Consider the following 20,980-nt stretch of genomic DNA (forward strand, 5'->3'; position numbering starts at 1 on the left):
GACGGGCCTCGGGTCTGACTGTTCCACTCCGTGCCGCCCTCGAGCACGCCCTTATGGATGTTTCGGGCCCGGCCAACAGCCAGGCGCCGGCCGCCTTCCGGCACCTGCTAGCACCGAGGACCATTCCGATTGCTGTATGAGAGTTGGTATTATCGAGGCTTTGCAACGCGAGCCTATCGGTGTCGAAGCCGAAGTGGCCCGTCTTTAGTCTGCACCCCTTACAACCCCCCCAACCCCCCCAACCGGCAACAGCCTTGAGAGGCTTGAAAAACTTGCCGGTATTGAACATGACTGTACATGCAAAATGCCGAAACGGCCGCATCCTGGGGCCGCCTCTCGGTACGACAGCGATGGGGGAATATATCCCAGGGGGCGGGCCCTTTCAGTGGTGTCGTTGTTTTGTAGTCTCCGATCTTCCTTGGCCCCCGTTTCTCTTACGTTCAACCTTCGACAGTACCTAGGTCCACTACGGCTGGTAGGCTTGACAGGAACATCTGGATGCCTATGTCTCGCTGAACCCCAGCGAACAGCGAGTCCGCCCTAGATGAGTTACTCGGCGATGCCCCCGGGTGGAGCACCCGGGCGTAGCGCTCCCGGACATCCCCAGTTCGCGCCAGCAACCCAACCGCCCTCGTCTTCAAAGTTGCCACGGAAGCCCGTTGCTACAAATCCCCGGGCTCCTCCCACGAACGCAGCTTCGGCACAACCGCCGCCGCCGAAGACCAAAGCCCCCGGGAACCTGGATGACGACGAGGGGAGCACAGCAGGCGAGATACCCATCCTCGCACCAAATGGTCTTTCAGGCCAATCCGTTCCCCCATTCTCTTCTTCCAGGTCAGCGGCTGCAGAGGACCCCAGGGCTGGGCTGGATGTTCCAATTCCGGAGCCACTGCGCATCAGACCGCCTAATCCTGGATCGTCAGCGGCAACTAGTACCTCCCAGAAGCCGCCAGTTCCCCAAGGATTGCGCCCGGGGCAGCAAGCGGCAGTACCCCCTCTAGCAAGCACCTCTCGCCCTGGACCGTCCACGTTCCAGCCGTCGCGTTTCGAGCAACGCTACGCTGATGCGTCGAAACCGGAAGCAAGCCGTCCAGGACAGATTGAAAGACCGTTCCCAGCACCGCCTGGTCAGCCACCTTCTCGTCCTATCCCGCCTCCAACTCGCAGGAACGGCCCGGCCAAGGACTCGGCACCCCCGCAGCCGTCGAGCGTCGGCAACCCGCCTCCCGGGTCCGAACAGAACGGAGGTCTTGTCACGACAGCACAGGACGCAGGGAAGACGAGTGCAGGCAATGGCGATTTAAAAGACAAGTCGAAGGCAACCTCCAATCGACTTGCGGAGCAGCCTGTAGACTCATCATCCAAGGCAAGCTCGAGGCAACCCCCGAATCTAGACTCGGGGAAACCAAACAACCCGTTTACGGAGCTTGCTAAACCGTCAGCGGCAAGCTCACAACCCCCTAACCCAGACTCGGGGAAACCAAAGAACCCGTTTGCGGAGCCTGTGAAACCGTCAGGGGCAGGCTCGAGGCAACCTCCGGATACCCAGCCTCCTCAAGGGCCCATACCCTCCAAGTTCCCCCCTTCCAATCCGTCTGCTCAAGGGGCCCCGAATGAGAACCGGCCGGAACCTCCTCCGAGGCCGCCAATGGACACAAGCAGAAAACCCCAGGGTACCGGGCCATCGGGATCCTCACCTCCAAGGCCAGCGCCGCCGCCGCCAAACCCGACGAACCCGCCGAACCCGGCGTTGGTGTCTAGTAGCCGGACAGGACCGCAGCAGCGCGTGTATAGGCCCACTCCGACGAGCCCTCCTCAGCAGGCGCCTCAGCGAGGCCCTTCACGTGGTACTGGCGCCGACCCTGTGCGACAGGCACCCGGCTATAGTCGTGCCTGGTCGACCACCACCACACAGCTGCCCAACCCGCCCCCTCGGCGACGGGACACGGGCTTCTCCCAGCCTGCCCACCGTAGCAACTACCCACAGGAGAGGAGCGCTCCGGCCGGGGGCGAACAACACTACAGCAGTGGCAACGACGACGACTCGGGAGCGGACAAGACGGCAGTCGATGAGACGATCGACCCAATCTACACGGTCCCGCGCTCGCACATCGTCCTGGCGGTCTTTTTCGTGTGGATCCTGCTTGTCGCCTTCGTCGTCCTCCCGGGCTCCTTCACCAGCGACAAGCGCAAGCAGGACGGCGAGACGGTGGAGATCCCCCTGGGCGGCGCCGACGCCGACAGGAAGAAGCTGTCCCTGACGCCGGCCAACACGGCCGCCCTGGTCATCGGCTCCGTCTGCGTCCTCACCGGCGCCTTCGGCTCGGCCTGGCTCGGCCTGCGCTGGCGCCGCAACCACGTCTTCCTGCTCAACAGGCTGTACATGCCCCTCGTCCTCAACGCCCTCGCCGGCATGCTGGCGACCATCACGAGCGTCTACACGCAGCAGGCGGGCGAGTGGGGGCCGCAGGCGGTCGTCACGATCGTGGTGGAGGCCGTGGTGCTGGGGTTGAGCCTCATCTTCTTCTTCCTGCACAACTACTGGTTGATGCAGCGGGTGGCGAGCGACGAGGAGGGCGCCACGGAAGGTGGTGGGGAGAATACGGGGGACAAGGAGGAGGAGGAGAAGAAGAAGAAGAAGAAGAAAAAGAAGAAGAAAATGAAATGGAAGAAGGAGATGAATGGAAGGAGGAAGGGTGGGTTATTCGCGAGGCTGAGAAGAGTGCACAGCCAGCCAGGTAGTGTTGTGTAGGGGGTTGACAGACAACGGGTATGGATGTTAGCCGGGGGAGTTCATACGACCCGCTAGTGAATTGGCAATCTCGTGGATGGATGCACGAGAGTAGGGAGATGGTGCTTCCAGGGTTCCGGGAGGGACCAAGGTTTAGATTTAGACCGAGCGCTTCTATCAGTATCCATAATTTTCTTTTGTTCTCTTTTATTGATTTTTGATCTTACGGCCAAGGTTTCCCTCGGGGTGACAAGTTCCGCCGCTTTGTGTTTTACCATAACAACGGCCTCCTCTCTCCTGCTACCTCCCAAACCCGCCTCCGCCCCGTCCAGTCGGCAATCTTGTACGCGGCATGACAGCAGCACCCCGCCAGGAACCCAACGGCGTCATTCTTGAACGCCAGAGTGCCCGCCGCCGTGACCATCATGACCATCCATCTCTCCTCCCTCTCCTTCCCTCTCCTCTCTTCCACCACCGCCGCCGCCGCCGCCCCGTCCCCGTCCTCGTCGCCCGCCCGCCAGACCCGGTCGAACCCGGCCCCAACCTTGCCCAGCTCCAGCCCGGCCGCGACGACCATGACTCCGAGCGCGCCCCTCGGAAACCGCTGCAGCACGCCGACGACGCCGCTCTCCGCCGAAGAAGAAGAAGAAGAAGAAGAAGAAGAAGAAGAAGAAGAAGAAGAAGAAGAAGAGGGACCGGAGAGGGCAGCCACCAGGCCGAGCGCGAGCTTGGCGAGCCCAAGCAGGACGACGCTCGCGCCGCTGCGGGCGCCGAACCGGACCTGCGCCGCCAGCCCGCCCGCGCCGTGGCACACGGGCATGGCGCCGGCCCAGCACCCGACCAGGTTCATGGCCGCGACCGACAGCCCGAGCGCCGTCACGCCCGCCGGCGGCGGCGGCGTTCGCGGTGTTCCGGTGGTCGATGATGACGCGGCGACGAGGTCGGCGGCGAGCGCCGAGACCGCCACGACCGAGTTGAGCGTCGTCAGCGGGAGCTGCGACAGGGCGGCCGTCCACGCCGCGGGGGAGGCAAAGCCCGGGAGGTAGAAGCGCAGCGGGCCGGGGTGCTGGTGCCGGTCCTGCTGGTGCTGGTCCTGCTGGTGGTGAGTGGAAACCAGTGCGGCGGGCGGCTCGGCAGCAGAGAGGGCGGCGAGCAGGCCGAAGAGGAAGAGGATCAGGGCGTAAGGGAAGCGCGGGGCGCGCTGGGTGAGGAAGAGGAGGAGGAAGGCGGCGAGGACGGCGAGGCGGCTGTCGAGCGGGGCGGCCGGCGCGAGCCAGGGGAGTGGGAGGATCAGGGAGGCGCCCGAGGTGACCAGGCGCAGGGCCGCGCCCAGCTGGATGCCCTTGACGACGGGGACGGGTATGCGGGCGGTGAGCAGGCGGAGGGCGCCGCTGATGCTGAGGACGAGGACGGCGACGGAGACGAGCGCGCCCGCCGCCGTCGTTGTCCGAAGAGAGAGGTGTGTCGAGATGGCGGATGCTGCTATGGCCTACGGCAGATGCGACAGGGCGGGTAGGTGTATGCATGTGAGCGTGAGAGAAGAAAACAAAGGAGTAAAAATTAAAATAAGATAAAATAAAATAAAAATACGTGAAAAAAAATGGATCATATCTCACGAATATGGCCCCATGAAGGGAAGGAAGGCAAGGGAAACCAGGGGAATGATGAGAATGATGTAGTAACCTATGTATGTACCTTCATGGGCTGTACAGGGAGCGGAATGGCAAAGACAGCGCCCGTGACCATGTTGAAGAGGCCAGAGAATATCAGCGTCGACGGCAGGTCAATAGAGCCTTGCAGGGCGAGGGCGATCATGAGCGGGAGCAGAGTTCCCAGATCGCCGAGAGCGCCCGAGATCTCGGCGAGCGGGGCCTGCCGCAGCGTGCGGAGGTTGTATTGGTTCCGCCGAACCAGCTCCGAGATGAATGCGCGCTGCATTGTCGGCGCGTCAATGTGTTCTTTCTCGAATTTGAATTCCCCGTTGCCGCGATGGACCCGAGGTGTGAAGTGAAGGGTCGGGGGTATGGGTATAAGCGGAGGAAGAGAGGAGGAAGGAGAAAGGAGGGGAGGATGAAGGATGGAGAGCCGCTTCCCAATCGAAGCAATGGGCCCCGCTCAGCCCAAAGCGACTGCAACAACACACCGATGCTGATGCCGAAAGATCACCGTTCGCAAAGTCGCTATTCATGTTTTCATCCTAGTGCTGCGTAGAGTCATAATCCGCCGCCACTTGTTAATGAGAGAGGAGGAAAAGCGGGAAAAAATTGAAAACGAAAATGAATCAGCGTATTAGTCGCGGTATCTGAGAATAAGCATACGAAGACGTCTTGCTTCATCCTTTCTTTCCAATTCGCTCATCATAAAGAATTTTCAACACCAGTAAAAACAACAACAATAACAATAACAGCAACGAGAAACGGTAGTGGTATCTCTCGCTCATCATATACCAAGACACACTGTTCGGAAACCCCGCCCTTCTCCCCTCAACAGAGGGAGGCCTAACCAGTCGGTAGTCAAGGGCGGTTTACCAAAACCGCCTCCTCCTCGGAGGCGAGGCGTAGTCCGTCTTGGTCGCGGCGCCCCTGCGGCGGTGCAGCCGCGCGGAGCAGCAGGTGAAGAAGACGATGACGGCTCCGAGCAGCGAGCAGACGGCCGAGACGAGGATGGTCCAGGCGGCCGGGCCGTACCAGGCCTCGGCGCCGGTGGTCTCGCCCCGGTCGTTGGCGTTGCTCCGGATGATGCCGAAGAGGACAAAGTCGATGATGCACGCGAGGCCCGTCGCCAGGAACGCCACCAGCGCCACGAGGGATGCGAAGAAGGAGCCGATCGTGCCGGCGCCCACGGCCAGCAGGAAGGCGATGAAGTTGATCCCGCAGGCGATCGGGTGCAGGATCATGGCCTTGGTCAGGGTCCGCGTCGTGTCCTCGGCGTGTTCCGAGAACTCGGTCCCGTCCACCGCGGCCAGGAAGGCGGCCGGCGAGTAGCCGACCCGCGAGCGGGAGCAGTCGTCGCTGTAAGAAAAAGTCGGTCAGTCAGTCACCACCGTGGCTAGACGATGTATATCATTAAGAAGGCGAGAGAGAGGAGAATTTCTTACTCGGCATCGGGTCGGGTCAGGCAGTATCCAAAAGTGCCAAAGTTGATTTGCTCCCCTCCGCTATTGTCACCGCCGAGGTCGACCCTGAGGATAGCCAGGTCGTTGACCACGGGTGCCGAGATGCATGTTACGATGAGCAGGACCGTGGCGGCGAAGAGGAGGAAAGTGCCGAGGTGGTGGAAGAAGCCTGTTCTCGCCATGGTTGTGGTATTCGACTAGCTCACCCGAGAGTCTGAAGCGGCGATGGTCCGTGGGGCCAGAACTGTTTCGTATGAACCTGATAATAGTTGGAAAGCGGCCGGGCTGAAATCCGGAAATGTGGTTTTGTGGGAAGCAAACGATCATCGCGGAGGAGGACAGCCGACAGCATATATCAAGAGGTCCTACACACACGCGAGACAGACAGGTGAACAGGTCCATGGCCCGATCCCAAGCCCTGCTTGCCCAGCTTGCCTGTCGTAATGCCGTCGCCGCAGCGGACTGAGAGACGTCATCAGGGCTTTCCCAGTGTCCGGGGTGTGCGATCTGCAGGGGCTTGGCCGGGCTCAGGGCCGTTGCTCTCACGGCACGGCAGCGACAAGACCACAGCGCTGGTTGCCATGGCGCCCTTGGACGGTAACAAGTGACACGTCAACGTGGACGGGAGGCGGTGGGCCAACCACAGCATGGCTCAGTGTCTGAGTAGCTTGGCCTTTTTTTTTTTTTTTTTTTTTTTTTTTTTTGGCTGTGGTGTGGATTGGCAGCGACGACGTCGCCATGCTCGGCATTGAGCTCGTGTAACTGCGCTGCTCATCTCTACACTATTCCCTTCTTGCAGTCTAGCGCCCAAAGGCTTAGCGTGCCGAGCGCGCAGAGTTGCGTCGGGCTTGGCTGTGCCTTGTTTCGACGTCGATTTCGGCTGTTCGGCGACGGCACGTGTTGCGCAAATCCTCACCCTATTATTGCCTGTTCCAAGCCTTCAAAACTCGACCCAGTTGTCGAGGTCGATGTTCTAGCATGTTCCGGCGGTTGTGAGTCGCTGTCCATAACATGGCGTAGTGATCTCCGACTCTGGTGTAGCAAAGAGTTCTTGCTGTAGAGCTTTTTCCTGAGCCTCAAACATGCCTCCTCATCAGTAGCCCGAGTCACACTACTTGCAGTAGATCCTGCAGTGTATCAGGCGGGTTGTTCCATTCTAGATTCGGAGAATCAGACGTCTCGGGACCATCCGTGTCCCGCGTCGGCGGCCTCCAACTTACGACAACCAGCCGTGGCGCTGCACGCCATGTCTTATGGCCTCCACTCGAGAGAGCGGTACTGCTTGTGGAGGGCACAGCATTCGAGAGTGAATGGGCTACCTTCTCTGCGAGCAGAGACCGAAGTGTTGTGATTATTACGCGTCCTGCGGCTGAAGTGCTGCCTTTTCTTCGCATTTCTCTGCGGGGGAGAAGGGCTCAGCCACGATCGGACACGCACCAGTCGCATCCAATAGGGTGGCGAACCGTTTTGGGAGGAAGGGTAATCCCAGAGAGCTAGAAATAGTGTAGTAAACTCGTGGCGGTGATCGCTGCAAGTGCGATCAGGGTCTGAAGATGGTTTGCGTGACGGTCCGCCGTGGTGAAATATCCCACACGCATGGGCGACCCCCTTTGAGAGCCCGGTCTGCTGTGCCGATTCCGGGCCGCAGGATAAGATCTCGCGCTCTTCCTTAATGCGACCGAGAAGAAAAGAAACGCGGTGCTCCGAAAGGTGAGGCGCACTCTGTCCGTTCTGTTTGCTTTTTTTTTTGTCGTCAGGAACCGTCGGCAGCGCGTGCGGCGCTCACTGCAGGCGACGTCTTCCCCTCGTTCCTCCGCCTCTCATACGCCTCGACAAGACTCTCAAACGCCGTCGCGTTCCTGGCCCGCTTCATCTGCCTCGCCTGCACAAAGTCGACTTTGCCCGACAGCCACGTCGCCAGCCCATCATCCTCCGCCAGCTGGCCCGCGCTCTCCCAGTCTGCCAGACCGGCCGAGGCGATGCCCGGGGGACAGACGGCGCCGAGCGCGGCCCGCGGCATCGAGTCCATGGCGAATAACTGCGCGTCGGCGTCCCGCTGCTTGCGCTGCTGCTCGTGCTCGGGCCAGCGGCCGTAGGTGAGGGACTCGCGGATGTGGGTGCGGTGCTTGTAGGCGGGGTTTTCGACTATCTTGACGAGGAACGTCTTGGGCTCCGGCGTCGTGGCGGCGGCGGCAGTGCGCGTGCTGGCCGACTGTCGAGCAGCGTATTCGAACTCGAGTGGGCTCTTGGCGACCAGGTTGAGGGCCATCTGCGGCTGGGCGACGATGGAAACGAAGTGGGAAGGGTCCTGACAATCCAAATGGTCAGCTTGGGTTTTTCTTTTTCTTTTCCTAGTCTTTCCATCTTTTCTATTTTTCTCTTTTTCCCTGGTTTGGAAGAGGAGGAAAGGGGTGTGCATCGGTGACGAACATGGAGCTTCTTGAAGACCTCGACGTCGGCGTACTTCTTCAGCACTCCGAGGACTGCACGCCGTTCCGAGAGCGTCGTCGGCGCGGGTGTCACCTTGACGAGGATGCTGCGCAGCTTAGCTGCTGTAGGGCCCGCTTGTGAAAGAGACATCTCCGGGGGTTGCCTGGTCGCCGAGCGCCCTCTGTTCTTCCTCGGGTTTGGTCCACGCCGAAGTGCCGTCGACCTGTCAAAAGAGATTCAAGCTTAATTGCTGAAAACTCACTACTGCTAGTAGGCGCTGTCAGCTGCTCGGACCCGCTGTGGTGTCCGATCAGGTAGTGGGGACCCCGCCCTGCGCGCATGGGCCTCATCCATGTCCAACAAGCTCCAGTAAGGAGGCAGACACTAGGATTACTACTACGTAGTGTAGTATGTAGTTATGTACAGTGGGGTCAGAAAAGTGTTTGCCCACTTTAACCCTGGTAAGCGACTTCCAAATCGGGTCAACCAACTACCCCCTCTTCAACTTTAACAACAGTTACACCGACTTTTCTATCTTCAACCTCCTCTTCAATATTATAAGATAGCTCCCAGACCAAAGACTACTCGCAGGGAACTTATAGAAGCCTAGAGATCCCTAATTTATGGCCTCCATTTAGCCAGATTAAAAGGAGATACTATTATAGCCTATACTAGCTTATCAAAACAGACTATTAACTATACTATCTCGAAAGTTAAATATAACCTTACTAATAGAGCTAATAAGCTATTCTAATCAAAGCCTAGATCTAGAAGACTATCTAAGTTAAATAATCAAGCTATCTGGTATCTTCTATAGTATATAATAATCTACCAAATAGATATCTTTAAATTACTTATAATGCCTTCTAAATCTAGCTAGTAGATTAGTAACTTTATTATTTAAGCTATCCTTAAGAAGTTTAGAAAAGGTCATTATAAGGTATAGAAAAAGCTATATATTTTAGCTATTAATATAAAAAAATGGCTCCTCTTTGCTAAATAGAATAAATAGACTCTTTAGGCCCTAGTTTACTAGTTAGATAAGGCCTACTTTGAAATTAGCTAGGAGAGCTATATAGTCTATATTATATAAAGCCTATAAGAGAAATACTATCCTAATTATCTACTCCCTACCTTTAAAAGCAGCTAAACCAAAGTTAGTATTTAAGGTTGTTTTTATAGGCTATATAAGGGATCTCTTATTATCTTACCCTAGGGTACCTAGTTAAACTAACTTAAATATACTAACTAGATCTTTATACTATACTTCTTTCCTTTCTATAATAAGATAAGGTTAATATATAGCTCTAAGGTATAATTATAAGAGAATAGGGTAATATATTACTATAGGAGGTTTATTTAACTATTAAAGAGGGCTGCTAAGGTTTAGCTACTTTAATAGCTACTATAGAGCCTAGACCTTATTCTAATTAAGAATATCTAGCACTAGATAAAGATAAGAATCTCTAAAAGGTAACATTAGATTAAGATAGTAGCTTAGATAGCTATAGTACTATAGGAAGTCTAGAGCTAAATACCTATTAAATTCCTAGTTAATTTAACTATAGTAAGCTAGTACTAACCCTCTAGGGCACTACTTAGCACCTCTAGAACCAAACCTTTGTCTAGTTAGATAAGGAAGAGCTTCGGCTTAAAAAGTCCAAGGCGTCCGAGTATTCGCAGTCATAGTAGGCAAGTCCGACCATCTAGACGGTAACGACGATAAGGGCAAAGGTAGCGATAGCGATATCCCTCTAGATAGGTATAGAAGAGTCTACTTACGTGGAAAAAAATATCTATAACTTATAAAAGAAAGAAGAACTATATCCTATTACTCTAATCTATTAGAGTAAAACGAGTATTAAAAGTTATCTATTATCTTTACCTATCTATCTAGCACCCCTGGATAGGTAACCCCTATTTATACCTATTATATATAATAAAGCTCTATAGAACCGAAAAAACAAAACTATACTTTATGCCCCTCTAGTTATATTAAGAACTTCTAGCCCTAGTCTATACTTCCCCTTTAAATTTGCCTTAAGGCTCTTACTAGCGAATTCGGACCTAAAACTTTACTTACGTTCCTTATAATACCTAGCCTACTTAGCTCTATTATTACCTTTAGGTAAGGGTCGTTTCTTAGACGCCTAATGCCTTTACCAGGCTTTTACTTTAGTATCTAGTGTATCCTAGCCTATGAACTATAGTAGGTACTTAGGAACTAGCTTAAGATCTTTAGGCCTTAAACGTTCGAATAGTAGGGGCTAAGTCTATTTGGTAGGATTATCGTTAGGACGATGCTAATAAGCCTGTCCTTTCTTAGCGGCTTAGGTTAAGCGTATCTCCTATATCCATACCAGCTTACTTGGCTTTGTCTTAGTCTAACTAGGCGGCTATTATATTATTAAAGGCACCTATTTTACTAGTTACTACTATTATAACCTCAAAGGTTTTCTTTATCCTTCTATAGCTATAAGTTACTCCTCTACTTATTTTACTATACGCTAGTAAATAGCTATCTTTAGCTTATAAGGGTACTTAAGTACCTATTAGAGTAGCTAAGGCGGCCTAAGTCCCTTAGGCACCTTATTAAGAAACTGCTAGATAGTATTATCTAGGAGGACCTAGTAATCCTTTTTTATAACTAGTTACTCCTTTATTAGTAGTAGATTGTCTTCTCTTTCCTCTATCTAGATAGAGATAACTGATTTTGCCTATCCTAGCTATAGCTATAGTTATAAAACCGGTAGCCTATAAAGTAGCTTATCTATAGGCTACCTAGGTAGTTAATAGAGATAGTGTCACGAATAAGCACATGGGCGGCCTGGCAGGCTGCAGCCAGGACGCGGGACATTCCGACAGCCAATCACTTGACGGACCAATCAGAAGATTATCACCGCCAAGACTAAGGTCTTCACTGGTGATAATAACATATCACCGTCGACAACGCAGAATCACGAAGTGAAAGGAGAAGTGGTACTGGTGATAACTATTGAAGAAGGACAGACAATTATGTATATATAGCTAGCTAGTCACTCGTTATGGTGGACTCTGGGAGTTCACCAGTGGTAACAATCACAATCACAGTACTCATACCAAGCATTGCTGATTACTGTGAGAGACAACTCTAAGTGTTGTTGTGAACCCTTTGGCTTCACCGAATCCCTCAGACGACCCGCCTGCTTGTCCCGCTCAATCCACCTCCGTCTGGACCCTTTCAGAAGAAGTCTGAGTTGGGTTCGTCACACGTTGTTACCACTCCCTTTGTTCTGTCATAGTTCAGAACGGAGGTGACTTCGACCTCGACATCGACATGGCTACCGACGTCACGGCCGAACAGCTGCTCACTTAGCTTGGTCAACTCCAGCAGCGGGTTTAGGAGTTGGACTAGAGAGACAAGGCTGCTTAAGCTCGAATCAAGGAACTCGAGAACCGCGAAAAGTACTCGCAGAAGTTGGTTAACGAGGCCTACGCCAAAATCGAGGCACTCGAGGGCGCCAAAGTGAAGCGCATCAAGATCGAACCACCTAGCAAATACGGAGGAACCAAGGAGGATCTCGCAGGATTCCTAACAAACCTCCGATCCTACTTCCGGCTTAATGACGACAAGTTTCCGGATGACAAAGCCAAAGTCCTCTACGTAGCCACGAGACTAGAGGGCAAGGCACTTAGATGGTTCGAGCCTACGTGGAACGACTATCTCACCGAGGAAGATAAAGACGACCGAGACGCGTTCACGCAGGCAGTCTTTCGGTCCTACGACCGTTTCGAAGAAGAGCTTCGGAAGGTTTTTGGTGACAAAGACGAGAAGATTCATGCGTAAGAAAGACTCGCCAATCTCCGACAGACCAAGTCAGCAGCCTCCTACGCCGTACAATTTAGATAGGACATGCTCAAGTCTCAGCTTAACGACGAGGCGTTGATGCAATTGTTCTATAATGGCTTGAAGGAAAAGGTCAAGGACGAGCTGTATAAGTACGATCGGCCTGAGACTCTAGATGAATACATCGCGCAGGCCATCAGAATCGATGATCGACTCTACGCACGAGAGCAGTAGAAACGAGGTCGAATGAACGGAACCACGGTTAAGGCCAACGACAAGAAAAAGCGAGCGTACGTCAGTACTTCGTACGGGACGTACCCTGGAGCTATAGATGTGGACGTAGCGTAGAAGCAAGACCAGAAGAAGACGACCAAAGACAAGTCCAATGTTACCTGCTACAACTACAGAAAGAAAGGGCACTACAAGCGAGAATGCCGAAGCCCGAAGAAAGGATGGAAACTAACCCCGGGAAAGGAAATTGCGGCCATCGACGAAACCACTAAGGACGTCATCGAAGTAGCGGCCACGAGCTACGAAGACAAGGGCAGTGACACGGACAGTCTCAGACACGACGGCAACGGTGAAGACGAACAAGCACCGAACTCCGAACTGGTCACTGTGGATCCAGAGACAGGTCTTGCCGAATGGGACATGGCAGGAGAATATGCACCGCCAGCTTCGATTCTCCCGGCCTTAGGACAGTGGGGTTTTACGGTCACGTAGAGGCGGGATAGATCGTGGACAACCGACACCCAAGGAATCGAAAGACCTGGACCTGATGCTCTATTCCTCTAGGAACGAATCGAATGGTATCGTAACGAAGTTTTCCGACTTAATACGGAACTGCGCGAACGGGATGAACGCTTGACTCGACTTGCCTAGCAGAGCGATGAGATGAAGGACGAAATGAGGGAACTCCGACGTATCGTGGAAACTATCAAAGGAGAATAGCCCGTGATATATAATGGGCCCGATAGCTATACCGAGCATCTTGACGGCTAGCAACTTAGCAACGACGTGCGGAACCTAGAATACTAGTTTATGTGAGCGAACCGCGGAAAAGACGAACGTACGTGGGAAAGCTACTAGAAGAAACACTCCTACCTTAGCATTAGAGTACCTACGGTCTACGTACAATGGGAAGGATTCGGGAAAGAATTCCAATACCTTCTAGGCGACGCTACGCGACTGCACCCGCGACATAAGGCACATGTATAAGTGCCCTGGTTCTAGTGTGTGGTATACGAATGCCGATATCACTTCCGCGACAAATTCGAAAACAATCACTAGCCGACCTGACAGGAAAACAGGGACGGAGACTTGTGCCCTGTGGAATAGGTCTACGATATAGGAAACAGAGCGGCCGAATTGCTCTAGAAGATCGAAACTCGTAATCTAGAAGGCATCACGGTAGTTCCAAAACGAGTCTGGCCTAGGCACTGCGGAACCGGACGAGACATATGGGACTCATGCTGGAGCAACGATTGCCTCTATCACGCGGACGAAAAGAAATTGCGAATTCGGGAGCTTTAGACGAAGCTATGGCACGCACGACGGAAAGCAGAACGGACCCAATGGTAGGAAGCCGCAAGCACTTAATGGCTCACGGAAATGAGCACGATTAACGAAGCCGCTATTAGCCGAACAACCGAAGAGGTCAGTACTGACCTGGGAAACGGGTCAGGGCCCTTCGAGGGGCCCGGAAACCATTAACGCCCGCGTAGTGGCGAGTGGTAGCGTAGTACAGGAGGAACTGGCGCAAGAGACCACTATATCGAGACCTCCCGGCAGGAACATGGGAAATCGCCGTAATCTTTGGACGACGGCGGCAAGACAAGCGATTGTGGATAACAGCACAGTAGAAACAGCACGAAATGCTCGCACTAGTGGACAGTGGAGCAGAGATGAACCTGATTTCGCCGACGCTTGTAAATCAGCTGCGGATACCCTGGAGAATGAAGCGGAAGCATGGCATAGTCAAAGGGCCATTTCCGACGCAATAGGTACGTAGAGAGACCGAACCGATTGACATCACTGTAGTAGGAAAGACCATAGCAGTCGTATTTAGCATTATGGACATGGGCAACGATAAAGACATGATATTGGGGTTACCATGGCATGAAGATTACGACCCGGACATTAGCTGGAAGAATGGTGGCCACCTGCGACCCCGAACGGAGTCGTATTCGACCAGCGAGATGGGGAGCGCGCAAGGATCGCGAGCGGACGATGCTCAGGGGAAGGCATGTCCTACGGATCCACCGCAAGAGACGGACAGTGGCAGGCAGACCACTACGGACTCTGGAAGAGGCGGCATAACGACATCGATATCGCGACAAGAGGAACAAGCTGAATCGCCGATAGCTGTTCTCTCCGTTGACGAATGTGGAGCACTGCAATTGGAGCAGTGGGTTGAGACAGGAGAAATCGCTAGTATCGCCATGGACGGAACCAAGTTCGCATACTACCAGAAAACCGAGAGACGAGACAAGACTGGGGAAGTACTAAAGGAATACGAAGGACACCTAGCATTCGAACTAAAGCATCTGGAAGGATTACCAGAACACGGCCTATAGGATCACGAGATCAAGCTCAAGGAAGGAGCACGACTGAAGTTCTTCAAGATTTACCACACGAGCCAGACGCAGAACGAAGAACTTAAGCGATATTTGGAGGAGAACCTTCGAAGAGGACATATCCGCCTATCGACATCGCCAGCAGGCTACCTAATCCTGTTTATGCCTAAGAAAGACGGAAAGCTACGGTTATGTGTCGACTATTGGCAACTTAACGAACAGACCGTGAAAAACCGATACCCGTTACCGCTAATCTTACGGCTCCGAGATTAGTTGGCAGGAGCCCAATATTTCACGCGTCTTGACTTGCCATCGGCCTACAACTATATACGGATCAAAGAAGGCGACGAGTGGAAAACGGCCTTTAGGACACCTTATAGCCACTATAAGTACCTCGTCATGCCATTTGGACTTACGAACGCGCCGGCAACGTTCCAAGCCCTGATTGATCAAGCTATCCGACCCTTTCTCGACAAATTTGCGGTATGTTATCTCGACGACATACTCATCTTCTCCAAGACGATGGACGAACACCGGAAGCACGTGAAAGCAGTGCTGGACGCGCTGCACGCGTACAAGCTATCAGTTAACAAGGAAAAGAGCGAATTCCATGTCAGGAAAACGGTGTTTTTGGGATACGAGATATCCCCGGGACAAATCCGGATGGAACCTTCAAAGGTTGAAGCCATCAAGAATTGGCCACGACCGACGTCAGTCACGGAAGTACGAAGTTTCATCGGATTTGCGAACTTCTACCGGATGTTCATCAGGAACTTTGGAGCGATCGCACGACCTTTGCACGAACTCACCAAGAAGAATGCTGAATTCCAATAGGAAGAACAACACGAGCAAGCATTCACGCAGATCCGCAACGCCATTACTGAAGACCTAGTACTGGTACTGCTAGACCCTAAGAAGTCATTTGAGGTGGAAACGGACGCTTTAGACTACGCTATCGGAGGACAATTGGGACAACGAGACGAACAAGGGAAGCTATATCCTGTAGCCTTCTTTTCAAAGAAGCTCGACGGACCACGTCTCAATTACCCGATCTACGACAAGGAACTGCTTGCGATTGTCGAAGCTTTCAAGGAATGGCGACCATACCTCAGTGGTACGATTGAACCGGTATAAGTGTATATGGATCACAAGAATTTGCGATACTTTACGACGACGAAGGAACTCAACGGACGACAAATACGATGGGCAGAATTCCTCGCGGAATTCAACTTCGAGATCCGCTACAAGAAGGGCAAAGAAAACGCACGAGCAGACATCTTAAGCCGACGAACGGATCACACGGAAGGACGAACGGGAACGACACCACCGTTGTTCAAGGAACGAACAGACGGAACGCTGCATCACGAAACGCAGACACCCGTGGAAGATGATCCACTTGACTCGTTCCTAGAATGCTGCGCAATCTTTCGAGAGGAAAGGATTAACGAGGCATAGTATCAAGTAGCACCCGGACTAGTGGTACCTGACGAAGTGGAAGAGAAAGATGGGAAACTCTGGTACCGAGGCAAGGCGTACATCCACGACAAAGATCAACAGCTGCGGATGATTCGAGAACTCCACGAGTCAAAACTCGGAGGACACAAAGGAGTCACGAAGACTATCGCACAAGTCAAGAAACACTACGACTTTCCACAGTTAACGGCACGGGTCAAGGAAGTCGTACGGAACTACGACATCTGCAATCGAAGCAAAACGGCACGACACAAGCCGTATAGGCTACTTCAGCCACTACCAACAGCTGACAAACCATGGAGTTCAGTTACGATGGACTTCATTACGAAGCTGCCAGAATCCAAGGACACGGCCACAGGAGTAATCTACGATAGTATTCTTACTATAGTAGATCGCCTGACTAAGTAGGCATATTTCTTTCCCTACAAGGAGTCCTGGACAGCAGAACAGTTAGCAGACGTGATCTATCGGCAAGTTACATCAGTGCATGCTTGGCCGCAAGAATGGATCACCGACAGAGACACCAAGTTCGCATCGAAGTTCTGGCAAGCGTTAATGCAACGATTAGGCGTTAACAGCAAACTGTCAACGGCATATCACCCACAGACCGACGGACAAACAGAGCGACTAAACCAAATCGTCAAACAGTATCTCCGTTCTTACGTCAACTACCAGCAAAACGACTGGGTCATGCTGTTGCCAACAGCACAACTCGCCTACAACACGACGCCAACAGAAACGACCAAAGTCACACCGTTCTTTGCGAACTACGGATACGAAGCAGACCTTAGGCAAGGACCAGAGGTCACAGTGCCAAGAGCAGCAGTCAAAGTAGAACAGATGCACGTACTGCACGAGAAGCTTAAGAAGGAACTCGAGTTTGTTAAAACCAGAATGAAGAACTACTACGACAAACACAGGCTCGAGGGACCTTGCCTAGAGAGGGGAGACAAAGTCTACCTAATCGCACGAAACTTGCGAACCAAACGACCAAGCACGAAGCTAGACTTTAAGAAGGTCGGACCCTTCGTTATCAAAGAACGAATTTTGACATCTAACTACTGACTATCGTTACCGTCATCTATGCGACTACGGACAGATGTTTTTCATATTTCACTTCTCGAACCAGCACCAAAAAACGCCAAGGTTGCTACACACATCGAAGCAGAGGACGAAGAGGAAGAATGGGACGTCGAAGAAATTCTGGATTCACGTATCATCAATGGGGAACTGTAGTACCTGGTCAAATGGCTTGATTTTGGACCAGAGGACAACTCATAGGAACTAGCCAAGAATTTGAACTGCCCTGAGAAACTGGAACAGTTCTACCGGTAGAATCCGGATCGACCAAAGGAAAACCCGGGACAGAACCAAAGACGGCGCCCCAGTCGATAGCATCGACGGCATCATTAATCTATAACGAGGGCATAGCAGGCGTCTCTTGCTGCTCAACCTCCTCCAACTCGTCTAAGGTCGATAGACCACGCGCCACCATGTCGGTACCTTTCTCCACTAAAAACTCCTTCTGCTGACGAAGACGCCGGAGCCGCGTAAGCTTTTCGGACAACTCGCGCTAGGCTTCTTCCAGACGGCGTTAAGATTCATCCAGCTCAAGTTCGGCACGACGTTCAGCATCCTTAATACGACGCTGCTCCTAGAGAATGCGATCCACTAGAACAAACATCAGGAATCACATTCAGAGGAAAAAAAAAAAAAAAAAGAAAAGGAGACGTGCTTATAGGAAGAAAGCGGTATGCTAGAGCCATCGCAAAAACGACCTCGACGAACGTAGGCTTCGCAACGCTTGTACGCGCGATCATTTTGCAAACGAGGCCTTGCGACGCGCACCAAGAGCAAGGCATAACGACAAAACCGTTCTCAGCGATGTTCTGAGCAAGGGAAGCACGGTAACGTGCAGAATGCGACTTCCGTTTCTCTATCGGCATTTTGTCAACATGGCGACCACGACGCAGAAACAGGGAGAATGCAGTACTCACAAGCGAAGGGTTGTTGGCGCTATTTGAAACGGCCTAAGAGGGCTTTCGGGTCGAAAGCCTTGAAGGAGGGGTATCGTGTCACGAATAAGCATATGGGCGGCCTGGCAGGCTGCAGCCAGGACGCGGGACATTCCGACAGCTAATCACTTGACGGACCAATCAGAAGATTATCACCGCCAAGACTAAGGTCTTCACTAGTGATAATAACATGTCACCGTCGACAACGCAGAATCACGAAGTGAAAGGAGAAGTGGTACTGGTGATAACTATTGAAGAAGGACAGACAATTGTGTATATATAGCTAGCTAGTCACTCGTTATGGTGGACTCTGGGAGTTCACCAGTGGTAACAATCACAATCACAGTACTCATACCAAGCATTGCTGATTACTGTGAGAGACAACTCTAAGTGTTGTTGTGAACCCTTTGGCTTCACCGAATCCCTCAGACGACCCGCCTGCTTGTCCCGCTCAATCCACCTCCGTCTGGACCCTTTTAGAAGAAGTCTGAGTTGGGTTCGTCACAGATAGATATCCCTTTAAGGGTTTTTTAACTTTTCTAGCCAAAGGGAGCTATTAGGTAGATAGCCTAGAGCTATCTAGATTATTCTAAGCTAAAGCGTTAATATCTTATTCTTAGCCTCTATTACTTTTAGCCTTATATATAGACGACCCTTCTACTAGAGGAGCTTAAGCTAAGCCTTATCTCCCTATTATATCTTCTAAAAGTAGAAGCGATGAAACTTAGTAACCTAGATACTGTATTCCTACTAGCCTTTTTACTTTAATATTACCTATATTATTAGTTAGTATATATAACCTTTAGGCAATAGAAAAAGAAAGCTAGGGAGAATAACCTTATCCAATAGAGTCTTAAATAGATCTTTTTGACTCTACTTATCGGAAGGATAGAAGTCTATATAATAGAGATAGGACTCTATCTAGTTATATATAGCTATAGCCTAATATAATTATTATAAGTGGTAAAGGATCACCTAGAATCGTTTTCTAGCCGTGTCCTTCTATTTCCATAAGGGTAGTACTAACTACTTAGGCTTCAGGTTGCTAATAGCTTCCAAAAAAATATAGATATATAGCTTATATAATACTAATATATATTAAAGCAAGTTTAGGAGGTCGTAGCCATTTAAGTACTCCTTTCTTAATATAAGCCCTTTAATATTATATAGGCTTATAGTAATATTATACTAATACTAGCCAAAGTATATCTTCCCTTAGTTATATAGCCTAATATATAAAGGAAATAGGTAATTAATAATTCGCTTATTAGTCTTAAGACTAGGACTTATAAGCCATTTTAGCCTTCTAGCTATAACTTCCCTAAGATAGGGAATAAGCCTAGTATACGGTTTGTTAAAGAGCTTCTAGGTATTACCGCTCCCTAGGTAGTTAGCGATTTCTTTCCCTAGAACCTAAATCGCAAGGAGGTACTAAAGAAAGAGCCTTAGGGTTTCGAGATCCTCCCCTAGGAAGAGTAAAGGTAGTCCTATACTTAGTTAGCTTAGCCCTCTAGTTAGAAGGAGAGGAACCGATCCTTCTCTTCCTCTTCGATCTAACTCTCTAATGTTATCCCCGTATATATTTGCTATTAGAAGACTTATATAGAGTCGCTTAAAACCTAGACTACTAATATTTGGAAATAAATCGCTTAGTAAAACACTTACCTAATAGCGCTTAGCCATCTGACTAGGCAGAGAAGACATTTTGTTTAGCGTTTTTATAAGTCGGTAATTTGTAGTTTATAGTTATTAGTTATAGAAAAGAGAGAGAGGAGGAGGGTTAAGTTAGGGGTATTTATAGACCTTCTAGTTCCTCCTAGATACCTTCCTTATCTAGCTATTCTAGGCTATATTTACTAGTTTTGGTACTATCTAATGGGTAATTATATTAGCCTCTATATAACTAGGTTATTCTTTATTATAACCTTAAGAAATGACCTTAACTTATATTTTATCTAGTAGTAATAAAGGAATATAACCTATTATATAATAGGTTATTCTAGCTTAGACGTACCTTCCTTAAATGAAAGTCTAGTAGTTCTAGTACTCTAACTATTAAATTGCTTAAAGGATAAGTATCCCCTATTTCTCCTTAAACTTCTTCCTACTTTTCTACCTTTCTAACTAACTCTTGCTTATAATCGTCTTCCTTTGCTTAGATAGCTAGTACTACTTCTTCCTATATTACTTCCCCTTCGAACTTGCTATAAGCTCCTATAAGTAAGTTTGACTATTATATCTACCAAAAGAGTTAAGCGCTAGAGATATAAATCCTCTATCTAGGAAGATATAGAAATTAACAAGGATATTAAGCCTATACTTCCCTTAATAACTAACCGACTAGTAGATTTGACGACTACCTAGGATAACCGGTTCTTTATACCTCTTAAGTTCATATAGGTAGTAAGAGTAGCTTACCTAGAAAATCCTTTAATGCCTTTAGATTACCTAGAGGTAGCCTTAATATAGTACTAGTATAAATTGTTCCTTTCGTACTATAGATTTCTCTTTATTAAGCACCCTAAGATATAGGTAGTCCTATACATTCGCTAGGAGCTAAACCCTAATCCTAATACTTTAGAGCAAATGTTTAGAATTCTAAGACTTGCTCCTACCTATATAGAATTCTTCTATACCTATAAAGGAGCTCTAGTGAAGTGGTTATACCTAGTTTTCGTGGAAATTAATAACGGTAGTCCGTTTACTTAGTAGATTTACACCATAGTTACCTACTAGGCCCGAGTTCTTAGTTTATTTATCTAGGTATTCGGGGATATATAAGAACGACTTCCTCCCTTTAATTAAAGAAAGAGC

The 20,980-nt window shown here is 50.6% G+C and overlaps 7 protein-coding genes across 7 annotated transcripts; 3 read left to right on the forward strand and 4 right to left on the reverse strand.

Moving 5' to 3' along the window:
* Positions 1-2,095: 2,095 nt before the first annotated feature.
* MYCTH_2032045 (uncharacterized protein) lies at positions 2,096-2,575 on the forward strand (the record flags this gene model as incomplete). The annotated part of the gene is made up of 1 exon (XM_003661162.1): positions 2,096-2,575. A coding segment is annotated over one exon (480 nt), but the record flags the coding sequence as incomplete, so codon positions are not given.
* A 402-nt stretch (positions 2,576-2,977) lies between these two features.
* MYCTH_2300334 (uncharacterized protein) lies at positions 2,978-4,962 on the reverse strand. Its single transcript, XM_003661163.1, has 2 exons — positions 4,427-4,962; positions 2,978-4,220 (listed from the first exon to the last, which is right to left on the reverse strand). The coding sequence occupies exons 1-2, from the start codon at positions 4,667-4,669 to the stop codon at positions 3,003-3,005; spliced, it is 1,461 nt and encodes a 486-aa protein (XP_003661211.1). The 5' UTR covers positions 4,670-4,962; the 3' UTR covers positions 2,978-3,002.
* MYCTH_2300336 (uncharacterized protein) lies at positions 4,963-6,208 on the reverse strand. Its single transcript, XM_003661164.1, has 2 exons — positions 5,829-6,208; positions 4,963-5,742 (listed from the first exon to the last, which is right to left on the reverse strand). Exons 1-2 carry the CDS (start codon positions 6,026-6,028, stop codon positions 5,256-5,258), a joined length of 687 nt encoding a protein of 228 aa, XP_003661212.1. The 5' UTR covers positions 6,029-6,208; the 3' UTR covers positions 4,963-5,255.
* A 1,211-nt stretch (positions 6,209-7,419) lies between these two features.
* On the reverse strand, positions 7,420-8,688 carry MYCTH_2300339 (uncharacterized protein). The gene is made up of 2 exons (XM_003661165.1): positions 8,277-8,688; positions 7,420-8,154 (listed from the first exon to the last, which is right to left on the reverse strand). Exons 1-2 carry the CDS (start codon positions 8,424-8,426, stop codon positions 7,600-7,602), a joined length of 705 nt encoding a protein of 234 aa, XP_003661213.1. The 5' UTR covers positions 8,427-8,688; the 3' UTR covers positions 7,420-7,599.
* Positions 8,689-11,592: 2,904 nt separating this feature from the next.
* Positions 11,593-12,102, forward strand: MYCTH_2124936 (uncharacterized protein; the record flags this gene model as incomplete). The annotated part of the gene is made up of 2 exons (XM_003661166.1): positions 11,593-11,604; positions 11,701-12,102. 2 exons carry the CDS (start codon positions 11,593-11,595, stop codon positions 12,100-12,102), a joined length of 414 nt encoding a protein of 137 aa, XP_003661214.1.
* A 246-nt stretch (positions 12,103-12,348) lies between these two features.
* On the forward strand, positions 12,349-12,825 carry MYCTH_2124937 (uncharacterized protein; the record flags this gene model as incomplete). Its single annotated transcript, XM_003661167.1, has 2 exons — positions 12,349-12,396; positions 12,451-12,825. 2 exons carry the CDS (start codon positions 12,349-12,351, stop codon positions 12,823-12,825), a joined length of 423 nt encoding a protein of 140 aa, XP_003661215.1.
* A 4,511-nt stretch (positions 12,826-17,336) lies between these two features.
* On the reverse strand, positions 17,337-18,195 carry MYCTH_66448 (uncharacterized protein). Its single transcript, XM_003661168.1, has 2 exons — positions 17,891-18,195; positions 17,337-17,822 (listed from the first exon to the last, which is right to left on the reverse strand). The coding sequence occupies exons 1-2, from the start codon at positions 18,095-18,097 to the stop codon at positions 17,664-17,666; spliced, it is 366 nt and encodes a 121-aa protein (XP_003661216.1). The 5' UTR covers positions 18,098-18,195; the 3' UTR covers positions 17,337-17,663.
* Between the last annotated feature and the right edge of the window lie 2,785 nt (positions 18,196-20,980).

The sequence above is a fragment of the Thermothelomyces thermophilus genome, chromosome 2 (assembly GCF_000226095.1).
Source record: "Thermothelomyces thermophilus ATCC 42464 chromosome 2, complete sequence".
Classification (NCBI taxonomy): Eukaryota; Fungi; Ascomycota; class Sordariomycetes; order Sordariales; family Chaetomiaceae; genus Thermothelomyces; species Thermothelomyces thermophilus.